This window comes from Ursus americanus, chromosome 9, assembly GCF_024610735.1.
Source record: "Ursus americanus isolate L20-20 chromosome 9, mUrsAme1.1.p, whole genome shotgun sequence".
Lineage (NCBI taxonomy): Eukaryota > Metazoa > Chordata > Mammalia > Carnivora > Ursidae > Ursus > Ursus americanus.
In genome coordinates this window covers 62,732,622-62,749,639 of record NC_142135.1, presented here as the reverse complement: position 1 = coordinate 62,749,639, position 17,018 = coordinate 62,732,622, and the positions used below count along the sequence as shown (strand labels likewise).

The window sequence follows — 17,018 nt, the reverse complement described above, 5'->3', positions numbered from 1 at the left end:
GAGTCTTCCAACTTTGTTCTTCTTTTTCAAGATTGTTTTTTCTACTCGACCTCCCTACCTTGCGTTTTCATATAAATTTTACTATCAGTTTGTCAACCTCAGCAAAAAAGTGTGGTGGGATTTTCACTGGGATTGCATTTACAAAAAGATCAGTTTGGGACAGCCAGCATCTTAACTATATTAAGTCTTTTGATCCATGAGTGTGGAATATTTATCTACTTATTACTCCTAGTTAACATCTTTTAGCAATATTTTGCAGTTTTTGGATACTGTAATATATTTTGTTAATTATATCCATAAGTATTTCATGTGTTTTAATGCTATTTTAAATGGTAAATGATACTTTTAAAAATTTCTGTAGCCATTTTTTCATTGCTAGTGTATGGAAATAGTTGATTTTTCTATGTTCTTGCTTAACTCACTAGTTTTAGTAGTTTTTTTTTTTTCGTAGGTTCTTTGGGATTTTTTAATGTAGACAATCATGTTATCTGCAAACAGTTTTACTTCTTCCTTTCCAGTCTGATTGCCTTTTAGTTATTTTGGTTGTGTTTTGCACTTGTTTGGAATTCCAGTAAAATGCTTAGAAATCATTAGAATAGATAGTCTTGTCTTTTCCGATTTTAGGTGGAAAGCATTCAGTCTTTTCACCATTCATTGTAATGTTGGCTGTAGGTTTTTCGTAGATTTTTTTTTTTTTTTAATCAGGTCTAGGATGTTCTCTTCTATTCCTGCTCATACTTTTCACATGAGTATATGTTGAATTTTGTCAAGTGCTTTTCTACATCTTTTGAAATGATAATTTCATCTTTCTTACTCTATTGATACATGGTGAATTACATTGACTAATTTTTTTTTTAAAGATTTTATTTATTAGAGAGAGCACAAGTAGGCAGTGCAGCAGGCAGAGGGGGAGGAAGAAGCAGACTCCCTGCTGAGCAGGGAGCCCGACTCAGGGCTCCATCCCAGGACCCTGGGATCATGACCTGAGCCGAAGGCAGACACTTACCCAACTGAGCCACCGAGGCGCCCCACATTGACTAATTTTTTAAATATTGAGCTGCTCTTTCATCCTGGCATCAACCCTAGTTAGTCATATTTTGTTTTTTTCTTATTTTTTATTGTAGGATTTGATTTGCTGGTATTTAGTTAGGGATCTTTGCATCTAGACTCATAAGTGATATTCGTCTGTTTTTCTTATAATGTTGTCTGGTTTTGGTATCAGGATGTTGCTGGCTTTACAGATATGAGTTGGTAAAAGTTTCCTCTTTTGTTGCTAGAATTTACCAGTGAAGCCATTCTGGCTGGAAATTTTCTTTTGGAAAAGTTTTTAAACCATGAATTATCTGTAAACAGTTTTACTTCTTCCTTATGTCTTTAGTACATAAAGACATCAGTTTATTTCTTCTTGTGTGAACTTTTGTGGTTTGAATCATTAAAGGAATTTATCCATTTTATCTAAGTTCTTGAATTTATTGGCATAAAATTGTTCACAGTATTTTATTCTTTAATGTTTGTCTATAGGATCTACAGTGATAGTTTCTCTTTTATTCCTGATATTTGTAATTTGTTTATTCTTTTTTTCTTAGCCAGTCTTGCTGGAGGTTTATTCATTTTATTATCTTTTCATAGAACCAGTTCTGGTTTTTCATTAATTTTTCTCTGTTGTTTTTCTCTTCATGTTTCATTTATTTTTGCTCTCATCTTGTCTGTTTTCTTCCTTTAGTTTGCTTTGTACTTAATTTTCTTTTTGTTTTCTCAGTGTGCAAGCTTAGATTATGATTTGATTTCTTTTCTAATATATGCATTTTATTTTATTTTATTTTTAAAGATTTTATTTATTTATTTGACAGAGACAGAGACAGCCAGTGAGAGAGGGAACACAAGCAGGGGGAGTGGGAGAGGAAGAAGCAGGCTCATAGTGGAGGAGCCCGATGTGGGGCTCGATCCCAGAACGCCGGGATCACGCCCTGAGCCGAAGGCAGACGCTTAACCGCTGTACCACCCAGGCACCCCTAATATATGCATTTTAAAATGTTATAAATTTCCTTTTGAGTACTGCTTTAACTGTAGCACAAATTTGGTATGGTGTTTTCATTTTCATTCAGTTTTTCTAATTTTGTGATTTTTCTTCGACCCATTAATTATTTAGACATGAGTTTTTGAAATTTCCATATTTTTGGGTATTTTCCAGGTAACTTTCTTCTATTCACTTCTAATGTATGTTCTCTTTTGTTCAGAGAATATACTTTTTGTTATTTTAATATTTTTAAGTTCATAAGATTTATTTTATGGACCACCAGTTAGATTTTTATTTGTTGTAGAGACTGTGATCTTTATAAGGTAAGTATGTATATTTTAATTTTGAAATATGTGTTATTAGTCAAATTAGGATTGGAAATTTTCTTTTGCTCTCTGAATTGACTTATAGAAGAGTTTGTGTATCAGTCATGATTGCTGAATAATCTTGGGCCTATAGAAATATTTTCAGCCATTTTCTTTAAAATGTTTTGGTATTTTCCATCAAACAACAACTAACTTATAAAATTAATTTTACGGGGCACTGGGGTGGCTGGTCAGTTGAGTGTCTGACTCTTGATTTCTGCTTAGGTCATGATATCAGGGTTTTGGGATCGAACTTCATCATGATATCAGGGTTGTGGGATCGAGCCCCGTGGTGGGCTCTGTGCTCAGATGGGAGTCGGCTTCTCTCTTTCTCTCTCTCCCTCTGCCCCTCTCCCAGATCATGCACATGCACACTTGCTTTCCCTCTCTCTAAAATAAATAAATAAATAAGTAAATCTTTAAAAAAAAATTAACTTTAATTTCAAAGTATTTAGGTTTATAAAAAAGGATAATAAAATAAGGAGTGAAAAAAATTTAAGTATTGTTTACCTGTAGCTATCACATAATTTAGTCCTGGTTAGACAGATAAATTGTTCAGAGAGTAGAACTATTCTCACATTCATTAATCTGTAATATTTTCTTTTGTTATTCTGTTCTTTGTAGAATTATTCTGTAGCTAGCAATTTTATTACTATTTATTATTATTTTTTAATAGTAATTTTTTATTATGTTAGTCACCATACAGTACATCCCAAGTTTTTGATGTAAAGTTCCATGATTCATTACTTGCGTATAACACCCAGTGCACCATGCAATATGTGTCTTCCTTAATACCCATCACCGGCCTATCCCAATCCCCCACCCCCCTCCCCTCTAAAGCCCTCAGTTTGTTTCCCAGAATCCAGAGTCTCTCATGGTTCATTCCCCCTTCTGTTTACCCCCTCTTCCTTCTTCCCTTTCTTCTCCTACCGATCTTCCTACTTTTTATGTTCCATAAATGAGTGAAACCATATGACAATTGTCTTTCTCTGCTTGACTTATTTCACTTAGCATAATCTCCTCCAGTCCCGTCCAAGTTGCTGCAAATGTTGTGAAATCGTTCCTTTTGATGGCTGAGTAATATTCCATTGTATATATGGACCACAACTTCTTAATCCAGTCATCTGTTGAAGGGCATCTCGGCTCCTTTCACAATTTAGCTACTGTGGACAATGCTGCTATGAACATTGGGGTGCATATGGCCCTTCTCTTCACTATATCTTTATCTTTGGGGTAAATACCCAGTAGTGCAATTGCTGGATCATAGGGTAGCTCAATTTTTAACTTTTTAAGGGACCTCCACACTGTTTTCCAAAGTGGCTGTACCAACTTGCATTCCCACCGACAATGTAAGAGGGATCCCCTTTCTCCACATCCTCTCCAACATTTGTTGTTTCCTGCCTTGTCAATTTTTGCCATTCTAACTGGCATAGGGTGGTATCTCAGTGTGGTTTTGATTTGAATTTCCCTGATGGCTAATGATTTTGAACATTTTTTCATGTGTCTGTTAGCCATTTCTATGTCTTCATTGGAAAAGTGTCTTTTCATATCTTCTGCCCATTTTTTGATTTGATTGTTTCCCATATATTGAGTTTGAGAAGTTCTTTGTAGATCTTGGATACCAGTCTTTTACCTGTAGTGTCATTTGCAAATATATTCTCCCATTCCGTGGACTGCGTCTTAGTTTTTTTGACTGTTTCCTTGGCTGTGCAAAAGCTTTTTATCTTGATGAAGCCTCACAAGTTCATTTTTTCTTTTGTTTCTCTTGCCTTTGGAGATGTGTCATGAAAAAAGTTGCTGTGGTCGATGTCAAAGAGGTTACGGCCTATGCTCTCCTCTAGGGTTTTGATGGATTCCTGTCTCACATCGAGGTCTTTCATCCATTTGGAGTTTATTTTTGTGTATGGTGTGAGAGAGTGGTCAGATTTCATTCTTTTGCATGTAGCTGTCCAATTTTCCCAGCACCATTTATTGAAGAGACTGTCTTTTTTCCACCAGATGTTTTTTCCTGCTTTGTCAAAGATGAGTTGCCCAAAGAGCTGAGGGTCCATTTCTGGGTTCTCTATTCTGTTCCATTGGTCTATGTGTTTGTTTTTGTGCCAGTACCATGCTGTCTTTTGGTCGCAGCTTTATAGCTTGAAATCTGGCAACGGGATGCCCCCAGCTTTGTTTTTCCTTTTCAACAATTCCTTGGCGATTCGGGGCCTTTTCTGGTTCCACACATATTTAAGGGCTGTTTGTTCCCATTCTTTGAAAAATGTCATTGGTATTTTGATCGGGATGGCGTTGAAAGTGTAGATTGCCCTGGGTAGCATAGACATTTTAACTATGTTTATTCTTCTGATCTATGAGCATGGAATATTTTTCCATCTTTTGTGTCATCTTCAATGTCTTTCAAGAGTGATTTGTAGTTTCTAGAATATAGATCCTTTACGTCTCTGGTTAAGTTAATTCCAAGATAACATATGATTTTTGGTGCTATTGTAGCTAGAATTTTATATTAAATGATATGATGGTATGCTTTTGAAATGAAGGCCATTTTTCTTTTCTTTTCTTTTCTTTTTTTAAAAGATTTTATTTATTTATTCGACAGAGAGAGACAGCCAGCGATAGAGGGAATACAAGCAGGGGGAGTGGGAGAGGAAGAAGCAGGCTCATAGCGGAAGAGCCTGATGTGGGGCTCGATCCCATAACACCGGGATCACGCCCTGAGCCGAAGGCAGATGCTTTAACCGCTGTGCCACCCAGGCACTCCTGAAGGCCATTTTTCAGTCACATCTTTGCAATTGGCAAATTATGCTCTTCACCAAAGTGCCTTTTTTAATTTTGATTTTTAGCTGATTCCAAACCTTTTATTTTACCACCTCACAGAAAGATAGACAAGGAGTGACTGCTTGATTGATAGTGTTTTTCCATGAAATAGCAATATGGACTTGTCTTGATTGCTTAATCTGAAAGTCTTAAATAATTATGTACTCTGCTGACATCAGTTTTCTTTTTACATAAACACTTTGACTTATCTAATTGAGAAGACTCTGTATAATCGCAACAGTAAAGTAAAACATGTTCATTTTGAAGCTTATACTAGTGTTTGTTTACTTATAGGACATTTATCTCTTAATTTATAGTTTGTGTAAGTGAATATCAAAATGAGATTGCATTCCCTGAGCATTCGTTAGTTTGGTAACAGAGCTCTGGTTATCATCTTGCAAGGAGTGAGCTTGATCTATACTATACTATACTCTTGTAATAGAAAATGGAAGAATACTGTATGTATTGTTATTCATAGTGACTTCTCATTTATATAGATTGATCTTATGCTGGTCTGGTGAATTTTGGATGATGAGATAGTGATTTCCCATTTGAGTTCTTTTGTGTAATTTGGTGACTTTTTAGGGACCACAGCTGTTAGTTCAAGACCTTAAGTTTATCATCATCTTTCTCTTTTCATTTGCCTCCCATATCCAGATAGATCCCAGGATTTGGTGATGATTGCAAGAGTACCTAACTAATTTTTCCTTACCAATTCTTGGCAGTTGGCAGTTCTTTTCGTAATTAGTTTCTCTGTGATTTCAGCTAGTCCCTTATCCCAGTTGTTTTGTGGAGAAGAACTAGTTTTATTTTGTTTTAGCTTTAGAGTTCTGTAGTCATTCAAGTGTCTTTTTAAGATTGACTTGTTTGACCTGATTCTGTGTGCTCAGATTTTTGTGATGTGTGTGTAGTATCTACTGCTGTGTTACAAATTACCCAACGTGTAATGTTTTAATATAACAAACATTCATTATCTTGTGCTTCTGTGAGTCAATAATTTGTGAATGGGTTAGCTGGGTGTTTCTGTCTCAGGGTATTTCATGAGTTTGGGGTCCAAAATGTCAGCCGGGACTATAGTCGTATGAAGGCTTGACTGGAACTGGAGAATCCGTTTTCAATATGGCTCCTTCACATGGCTCAGGAAATCTCTGTTCCTTGCCAGATAGTCCCTCCTTCTTTTATGTAGTAGATTTGGAAGTCAGATGCATCATCCTGCAATATCCTATTCATAGGAAATGAGTTACTAACTCTGGCTTATGCTTAAAGGGAGGGGAATTGAACTCCATATTTTAAGGGAGGACCATCAAAAGAGTTTATGGATATATTTTAAAACTCTGCACTACATGATTATATTTTTTCATTATGAATGCTAATGAAGTTGGGTAAATTTCGCTATGACTTGTTTTGAATTGTTGCTGTTTGTTCTGTATTAAAGAGATTCCAACTTCTTAAGTAACATAGATATGAATATAGTTTTTATGGTTTATCAAAGATCTGACATTCTTAAGGTCTCTACTGATTTTGAGTTTATTTTATAAGGTTATTTTTTGAAAATCTTACAAGTTTTAATAATTTCTATTTTCAGGACACCAAGATGCCATTGAATTATTCCAACTCTGTCCTATTGTTTTCTCTGTGATTCTCTACTTTAAGAAAATGTATTAAGCATACTAATTACAAAAATGTATTTGTTGAAATAAATGGCTTATTTTTCCCTCTCAGCTGATTTGAATAGGATGCACAGACAAAATATAGATGCCTACCATAACCCAGATGCAAGAACATATGAAGATAAAAGGGCTGTTCTATCTCTAGACCAAAATTTAGCCACCTCAAATGCTGAGAACCTAGAAGATTCTACAAATAAAAACTCAGGTTTTTAATCACATTCTATTTTTTTTGTTTGTTTACATTTCTAAAGTTGTTCAGTAACATTTCTCTTCTCTTGCCTGACAAAGGTCGTATTGTGATTTTTGAGAACTTGGTTACACTGAGTCAGGAAGCATAACATGGTATTCATGTTATTTACAATACCTTTTCTTAAGTATTTTGAAAAAAGTGAATAGGGAAATATACTTTGCTTCTTAATACTATGTTTTTCTTCTCAGCTTTATAACTTATGTATACTTTAGCTGCTGCTAAAATTTTTATTTTGCTGGTGGGAGGACTTTCTTAAAATCAAATAGTCTCTTTACACATAAACAGACAAATAGTCTCTCTTGCTTCTTATACCCATAACTTTTTGAATTAGTGAAAATGCATCAGATGTGATATGATATTGTACCAATAAATTGCTTATTTTTGTTTTACTTTATTTTTATTTTGTTAATTTTATTTTTTTCTTATTTTGTAATCATTTGCCCTCCCCTTATAAAACCACAAAGGTCAAAGAAATGAAGTTATTTTTTTTTAAAAAGTTTCATTCCCTTTCTTAAGCAATATCTTTGATTTGCTATCAAACAACATCCTTTAATTAAAGGTTCTATAAATAGGAAATTATTCAGTAGCTTTCTTTATGACTTGGCAGGGAAAGTTATCATCTTTCTTTATCAAGCATATATGAAAGTATGTACATATTTTAAAATCAAAGGAAGTTTAAAGGATATATCTATCACCTTTCACTATATTTTGATGCCTGTAAAAGTAACCATTTATTTACTACAAATTCTGCTTTTGTACTTCCATTAAAGTTTTGATTTTAGACTGGTAAAGACCTTTATGTTAGAAAGTCCTTCTAAAATATTTCTGACTGATCATATAGTCTTCAAAAATTTTTTAAAATTTTTAACCCATATGACTGCCTGGCCAAACAGGGCAGATTAAATAGGGAGCTATGATTAGAATCACCAGCCTTTCATCTTTCACGCCTTTGATGGTAGTGCTAATCTCTATGCTCTTTTTGAACATTTTAGGAGATGTGCTACTTGTCATTTCCGCAGACAGCGTGTACCACTGCTGGATCTGTAATTACGAGAAAGTGCTTTCTTACTTTGATCCACAAGAGATTTTTACCTAGTGGATCCACTCTTCATTTTTGGAGCACTAAAACTGAATTTTTAAATTTTTATCTAATTATTAATTTAGCTTCCACTCTTTGTAAATTCATTGTGCAGTAAAAACACCTTTCATTTTATTGAAGGAAATTTTGACTTCTTTTTGATATATCATTATTTTTCTCTTCATTTGTTTCTTCTAGTAGTCTGTCTTGAGATCCCAGTTCTACATACTTTTTCTTACCCTTTTCTGCCACATCTGGTATTGTTTGAAGTTCTGTCTTCACCCGGAACTTTCTCTATCATATTAATAACGACTTAGGCAACTAGCTCTGCTTATCAAGCAAAAACACTGGAAAAAAATCAAGTTTCTGTGACCCTTTCCCAAGAAAGCACACAAGCTTGATGACTGAATATGCACAGCAGAATTTACTGCCTGTTACCTTTCTGTATACTGCCAGGGTTTGGTGCTGGTATTGTGGGTAGGGTGCTTTCGTTTAAGAAATCATACAAAATTATAAAATGCTAAAATTTCCCTTTTTTGTGTGTATTGAAGTTCCCTAATGATTAACCTAAAATAGACTTTCTGAATGCAAGAAACTATCTAGTCACCTAATTTGTTGCTGTGCTAGCATATATGTGTGTGTGTGTGTGTGTATGCTTACATATGTATATGTATGTTTACACATACATATACACGTGGCATTTAATATTTTAAAGGCCTTAGGGAACCTGAATATATCTGAAAATATAAAAAAGTGTGCTTAAAAGTTTTCTCTTCATTAGGCCTATTTGAGGACTTTCCTAAAGTTCATTGTTTTTCTTTTACTTTATGGTTCTAGGATGACGAACCATATTTACGAAGTCCATATTAATTTGACTTAAACTTAGTGTTTAGCTTATTACGATGCCTAGATACATTTCCGTGGGTTTAGAGCATGTGTTTCCCTATGATTTTATTTTTGAAATTTATTTTTTAAAAACCTTACATTTAAAAACTTAATTTTGTTTTGCTAATCCACCTTTTCATTATAACATTTTAATGTTTATTGATTTGACTTTCTCCTGATCTATTCAAATAAGCATTAGTAAATTTAAACACAAAGGCAAAATAGGACTAAATGGCAGCTAAACTGCAAAGCATGAGTGAGAGAAAGAAATGCTTTAGATCGATGGTATAAAGACTGAGTCAGTAACTAAAAAATAATATAAAAAGTTATGTGAGACTTAAATTTAAATATATTTTTCCTGCATTTAAGGAGAGACTCCTGGGGTATAATTATTTTTCAGGTTGCCTTAATGAAATCATTTAATCCTTCCCCAGAGTGTATAATTCTATTTATAGGAACACATAGCATATTTTTATTGTTCATGTTTATATCCCATTACTTTGATAGAATTTTTAAATAAAAATTATTGTACTGATAAAAGTATCATTCTAATTTGGAAAAATATTTTTAGAGCTGGCTTTCTAATCTATCGTAAATGATAGATGAAAAGACTTTTGGAATTACTGATTTTCTAAAATAAATTTTTTAACATATATATACACACACTAGATTTTAATATATAATTAAGCATATTCTTAAGAAAAGGGTGTTTACATAAGAACTTAAATGTACTTTTTTCTCTCTATAAATTTTACTTTAAGTCTTTGCTGCAGTTAAAATTGTTTAGGCTATTACCTTTTGTTTCCTTGGTGTCTTTTCAGATTTAGACATAGTAGATTTTTCAACTACCTTTTTTTGTTTCACCATTTTTCTTCCTCTCATTACTTTTCATCTGGTCTTCAGATTCTAATCCCAGCCTTCCTCTTCTGATTTTTGACCTCTGGACTTCTGTAGTTAGCACATTTATTCACAATATGGATTTATTAGCAAACTTTATTCTGTAACCTTTGTATTTTCTAACCATTGAGTAATGGTATGTTTTTGCAAAATTTCTCTTTCAAGGTTATGTGCAAACACAGAGCTCTCCTTTTGCTCGGGGAAATATTTTTTGTGAGCCTCCAACTGAACTTCAGATTAAACAGCAAGAATTATACAAGAATTTTCTTCGTTTTCAGGTGAAGTGCTTATTTTATCATAGTTTGAAAGTTTTGTTAGAATTGTAATAAATTAAGCTTGCAAAGATTTTATTCATAGGATAAAGAATAAATTCTAAAATACCTCCACAGTTATTTAAGATATCTCATTTACATCAGATATAGGTAGTATAAAATGATATTATTTCATTTATATCTGAAAAAGGAATATGGAGACATGTTAGGCATGCCAGTTGTCTTACTCTTTTCTAAACTTCATTAAATCATTAATTGTTAAAGAATGCTGACATACCTAAAACTGACTTAATAAAATATTCACTTAGTAGGCATAGAATGAATATTTCTAGATGCTTGTGTTAGTAGAAAATCAATAATTTTTTTCCAAATGATATATTCTTGGCTCAGTATAGTTTGTAAATGATTAAAAATCAGATATAATCACATTTTGCAATTATTTACCTCACTTATGTATATAAGCAAATAGCATTTAAAAATAGTAAAAATGCCCAAAGGAAGACACTTGAGTATCCAGGGTTTATTAAGCAAACAGAATTATTGAATACCCATACTATGTCTGCTCCTGTGTTGAATACTAGGGGTGGAGCCTGAGGTGAAAGATAAAATTTGATAAAATATTTGCAGGACCCGTGAAGCACCTTTTTATTATACAGTTTGAAAACAACTTACCTAGATGATAGCTTTCCTCTTTTCTCTTGAACTGCTGTGTAGCATTTTTGTTGGAATGGCATTTCTGTGGATTTCTTAGGTGTGTGATCCATTTATGATTGTGACCCTTAACGGAGAAGTGACTTTGTGATTGTGATTTTTTTTTTTTTTTTTTTTTTTTGGTGGAATAGGAAGAAGGGGGAACTGAGTGTTAAATGTGAGGTTTTGTTGTATAGATCATAATTGACCTTTTGTCTGGGTATACTGTACTTGAAGAAGTGATTATGTTTACCCTGTTAGTACTAAATATTAGGATTGTGCATATTTAATAATGTTGTTTGAAAAAAAGTGTTGGAAGTAGCCCTCGCATGTAAAATCATAGGACATGTAAGAAGAGTAAAGGTTTTAGAGCTGAAAAGACTGATAACACTGGATATAACAACCTTGAAACTAGACGAAATGTAGACAAGAACAATGAAAATAATATGAATAGCCATAACCATTTTATTTAAAAGTAACTAAAATCTATTGATAACCTTAAAACCAGCATCCTGAATTCCCAATACCTTTGCTGCCATTCTTCTCTGCCTCATTCATGAAGGATGTAAACTATATCTCAGGGTCCTTTTCCTTTCAGATCTTAGACTTTGCCTTAGAATATTTCTCCAGAGTACTCAGCACTTTAGGCCCCAGGTGACATTCAAGATGAAACTTAATTATGAATCCTCGTGGCTAAGATACTTGTTTACCTTACCACTTGCCAGTAGATAGGAAAGAAGAAAGGGCATTCTGGGGAAGGGGTTCTTGCATAAGGAATGATTAAATGCTAAAATACTACACTGTTGTTTCAGGATACTAATCAAGCCAAGGAACTTTGAGACATAATAATAATGATCATTATAAAGTAATATAATCATGAGTTATTTACTGGATATGTGTAAACAGGAGGAGTTTTTATTTTTTTACATACATTGTTTCACTTCAGTTCTTTAAGCCTCCTTGGAGAGGGAGACATTAATAACTCTTTCTACCAGATGACAAAACTGAGTAAGAATGTCTCCTTAAAGTCACTCAGTGGGTAAGTATTTGGTAGAGCTGGAATTTTACTCACATCTCAACATTACATCATGTAGCCTTCCTAATAAAATATAGGAAGCTGGAGAATTTATGAACTTAAAAAGAGGGTATCAATGTTGAATTCATAGTATACAAGAAAATATTACATGGTATTCTAACTTTCATTAGTTTTTCAAAGTAATAACTGGGTTTAATTATTTAGATTGAGGAAAAGAAACAAAGAGAGGAAGCAGAGCGGGAGAGACTGAGAATTGCAGAAGAAAAAGAAGAAAAACGGCTTGCAGAACAGAGAGCACGAATTCAGCAAGAGTATGAAGAGGAACAGGAAAAGAAAAGGGAGAAAGAGGAGGAGGTGCATTTTTCCCTACTTTCTTTTACTACTTAACCTGGAAGTGAAATCTTTATTTTGACTTGGAAAGGTATTACAGAGGAGAACAGTCCTAGAGTACATTTAGAAAATACCAGAGCAATATCCATTTATTGGATACTATTTTATTAAAGTGGAAGACTAAGTTAAGAAAAGGGATGAATGATGACTTTTTTAAGCCAAAAATTAGTTTAGGCTGACCAGGATGTTATAAAAAGATGACTAATGCTTTATTATTAAATAGCTTCTTTTTGTTAAAGACCACTGTATCATCTGTATCTTTAATTTTATCTCTTTATTTCAGACAAATAAGACAGCAGATATTTGAATGGACTATAGAATGTGTGTATGAAGTGTGTATTTTTCTCTTTGTTTTAAAGCAAAGGCTAAAAAATGAAGAGCTTATTCGATTAGCTGAGGAAAGACGAAAAGAAGCAGAAAGAAAGAAGAAAGAAGAGGAAGAAAAACATAATCTGCAGCTTCAGCACTACTATGCACGAGAAAATATAATCGGGGAAGAAACAAAGGTAATTTTCAGACAAAAGTGTCAGTTAAACCTGTAGTTTACACCACTTTCACTGTGGCCTTGTTAGCAAAAGCAAAAGAGTGGAGGAGATGCTTTTGTCCCTCCCTTCCATCTTGCTACTTCATCTGGATGCAGCACACCGAACTTCCTGTATAGATCATGTCACTGTGCTTTGCTGCCCTTTTCCTCCCAGTGAATGTGAAGGGTTTACTTACCTTAGTCATTCTTAATCTTGTTCCCATGGTCTATGGAGTAGCACCTGGCCAGCTATTCATGATAAGAGTAATACAGAAATGGAAAGTAAGTGGAAACTTTTGTAGCAATTTGTCAAAGTAATTATATGTCTGTTGGATCTGATAAAAAAGTTGGACTTGAATTGTGTAATGTCTTTTTAAAAATTTTCATGTATTTAGTAAGTCATTTTTACTGTTCTATACTTTTATCCTTGATGGATTGGAAATTAAAAAAGAAACTGGTGGCTCACAGTGGACTGGTTTGAAGTCCATATCTGAGCCACGTTGATACTCACTGTTAGGTGTGTGGTGGATCAAAGTTTTCAGACAGAGGTTTTCTCTCTAGGAAGCCACTTATGAAGCTCCAGTTTACACCCTTGCTCATATTTCAAAGCTATATATATATATATATATTTTTTTTTTTTTAAAGATTTTATTTATTTGACAGAGAGAGAGACAGCCAGCGAGAGAGGGTACACAAGCAGGGGAAGTAGGAGAGGAAGAAGCAGGCTCATAGCGGAGGAGCCTGATGTGGGGCTCGATCCCATAACGCCGGGATCACGCCCTGAGCCGAAGGCAGACGCTTAACCACTGTGCCACCCAGGCGCCCCTCAAAGCTATATTTTAAATTTTATATGCATAAGTATCACTGGGGATTTGTTAAAAATGCATCTTCAAGTCTTACCTATAAAGTGTCTGATTTTAATAAGTCTGAGGTAGTCCAGGAATCTACATTTTACAACCATTCTTAGGGGTTCAGATGTAGTTGGCCTGTGGACCACACTTTGAAAAACTCTGTATGTGCTATAGGTTTAGCCCAATTTAATTTAAGAAAATGATTTTCAGAAATTTAGATTATTTCTCCTAAGCAGCATTCACAAAAAGACTACTTTTAACCAGTGGGCTCTTCTGTATTTATGATGTGGTTTGGTACACTATTCAGTGTGTAACCTATTATAGACAATGTGAGCTATTTTTGATGGGTTCAGATAAACTATTTGATTTCTCACCCCAGGATATTATGGTGATAGAACTAAGTGTTTGCAGTTAGAATCTGCTGAAACATTTTTTAAAAGAGAATTTATAAGTAGCACCTGTGTTTTTTGTTTGTTTTATTTATTTGCAGTGTTCTAGTAATGTTAGGCAATACCCTTCATTCTTAAAGTTGGATATATATTTGTTCTGCCTTTTAAAATATTATTCAAATGTCATTCATTTTTTAAATTAATAGCATTAATATTTTTAGAGCCATGTTAGTCTTATAGCAAAATTGAGTGGAAAACACAGAGAATATTTTCTTGTAAAATTATTTAAAAATGAAAGATAATTGTTAGTTTTCCACAATTGTGTTTCTGCCAATTTGTTATGTTTAAGAGAAAATGCTTTCCTTAGGAATATACAGTTTTATGACTGTTCTAGTTCAGTTGTAAAGTACCAGAGTTTTAAACCAGCTTTGTTCCATTTAATGTATTTTTCTCTCAGTGATGAAGTTATCATTGCTAGCGTAACTTTTCTTTTATTTATATATGCCTGATAAAAATTTTTGTCCATTTTCTTAGTTTTTACTTTGCGTCACCATTTGTTTTTTATTTAGCTTATATATTTGGTTTGTTGAATTTGGTTTTATGGGTTTTTTTTAACTCAGTTTTTATCTGATCGGAGAATTATGATCTTTTGAACAGTGATACCTAAATCCATCTATTTTTATCGTACCCAATATATTTGATCATGTTAATTGAATTTCTGACTTGTTTGTTTGTTTATGCTTGCTTGATAGTTGTTTTCTCACTACGTGAAGTATGCTTTGTTTGCTTCATCCTCTGTGGTCCTTTAGAAGGTTTAGTTTGTCTTTATAAATCTGCTTGTGGTCATCTAGGGGTTTTAAAAGAAAAGATTTTCTCATATATTTCTAATTTTGTCAAAGTCACCAGTGAAAGTAATATTTGATTTTGTACCATGCAAAATGAACAATTTAACATCCATGCATATACTCTGGTCTGGGTGTGTGTGTTGTGTTTTTTAACCAGATAATTATTATTGCATTTTGTTGGGAATTTTTATGTTTTTTGCATTTTGATTTTAATGTGATGTTGGAAACTGTTAACTTTATCACACTGTAAACTGAAACCCTCTTTTATGTCTTATGGAGACATAGAATGCTATTGTGATCTGGAAAATTCCCTCATCATGATGCTCTTGGTGATAAGGGATCTAGGTTTTAGAGGTTGATTTATATTATTTTCCAGAGATGAATTTTTGCTTTTTGTTTTGTCCTATTTCTTTTTGTTATTAAGACAAGTGTTTACCTTAGTTCTATTTTTTGTTTTTGTTGTTTTCCTAATATTTGGTATGCTGTTGCTTTACTTAAGTTTGTTGAAATTTTTTGTTCTGAGAGTCCTTTGGTTTTTAATAAACATAAATTGATTTTGATATTGTTATCATAACTGATGTTTTTGATCTTACATAATTGAATTTCTGACTTTTTTTTGGTAAAAAGTATTTTACTAAATAAAAGCAAAAGCATTTTGAACTTCCTAAATGGTCTTGTTAACTATTAGGGGTGTTTGTGCACACAGGTGCATATATATGTATACATACATATATGTGTGTGTGTATATATACATATGTGTTTATATTGTATGTGTTTGCATGTGTATATATACACATACATATATATGTATAATTTTTCCCCCAGCGCTTGAGACAGCCTTCTCCTGTAGTTCCTGCTCTTCAGAACAAAATTGCAAGCAGACTTCAAAGACCTCCTTCAGTTGACAGCATTATAAGTTCCTTTATTCAGGTATATACTTTTTCTTTTGATTTGTTAATCTTAGCTAAGTTATTTTAGGTGAATTTAGGGAATTGAGTGAGTTTTTTTTATTCGTCATATTTAGCTGTTTACATTTTTTCAGATTTGAAATACAGATAATGTTTGAATTTATTTGTTGCATCAGTTGTAACTGATAATACTTGGTGCCATGAAGTGTAAATTCTTTTGACAGATTATAATTAAATGGTTTGTATCCAGCCCTCTCAAGAAGGCCTTTTCTTTGATAATATATTGTCTGGCTAGCTATATTTATGCTAATGAAGTCCCTTATGCTTTAGACTGAGCTATGATCAAAAGAATGCTGGGGAAATGTTCCAGAAGTGTTGATCCTTGAGTTGACTCGTGAAGAATAAGTAGGAATTTTCAGTAAAGAGGAGGAGGAGATGTGCAAAATCATGGAAGGAAGTGTAAACCGTATGGCACACATGGAGAAGAATACAACATGATTTGCTCTGGCCTCATAATGCCTGACCAGGGTGACAAAAGAGGTGGAGGTCAAGACATAAGTAGGATGTTGTATGGAGTTTGACTTTATTCCCATAGAAGAGTAGATACCAAATGAACCAATTACCAGAATAGACAAAGCAAATGTTAGAACATTGTCCTGAATCCCACCCTCTGAGATTCCGATTTAGTAGGTCTGTGGTAGATAATGAACGGGGATGCTTTGTAATACTTTCAGTAGGAGAATGACATGTTTTAAGTTGGAGAATGGCCCTATTTGTCTTAAATAATGTTCTCAGGCACTGGTGTGGAGATGTATTTTAGAAGTTGGTAAGACCATAAACATGGAGAGAAGTTACAGTGGTTTTTGGAGAAGTGCATTTGTGAGACTTTCAGGACTTAAAGGCAGTGACATTAAGAACTGAGAATGGGTGACAAATTCAAGACCTACTCAAGAGACACAAATAATGGCATTTACAGACTGTGTGTGTGGGGTGTAGGCATCAGTGACAACTTTCCAGTTTCTTATGAGATTTATATAGAATGGGTGGTTGAAAATATGGGTTGTGGGTAAAGAAGGAGCTCTGGACTGGTTTTGTAGATTTGGAAGCCATTAACATTGTTCCTCGTCAGATTAATACAATT

General features: G+C 33.6%; 1 protein-coding gene across 10 annotated transcripts in view; it reads left to right on the top strand.

The window, feature by feature from the left end:
• CSPP1 (centrosome and spindle pole associated protein 1) overlaps nt 1-17,018 on the top strand; it is a 381,696-nt gene that overhangs the window by 101,023 nt on the left and 263,655 nt on the right. For 6 of the 10 annotated variants that reach the window (XM_087864846.1, XM_087864847.1, XM_087864845.1 and 3 more), the window contains 5 exons: nt 6,916-7,068; nt 10,139-10,251; nt 12,176-12,325; nt 12,721-12,867; nt 15,795-15,899. In XM_087864846.1, the coding sequence (XP_087720972.1) occupies nt 6,916-7,068; nt 10,139-10,251; nt 12,176-12,325; nt 12,721-12,867; nt 15,795-15,899 (668 nt within the window). The remainder of the gene's footprint in view (nt 1-6,915; nt 7,069-10,138; nt 10,252-12,175; nt 12,326-12,720; nt 12,868-15,794; nt 15,900-17,018) is intronic. The other 4 variants (XM_087864853.1, XM_087864850.1, XM_087864849.1 and 1 more) reach the window with 1 other exon arrangement.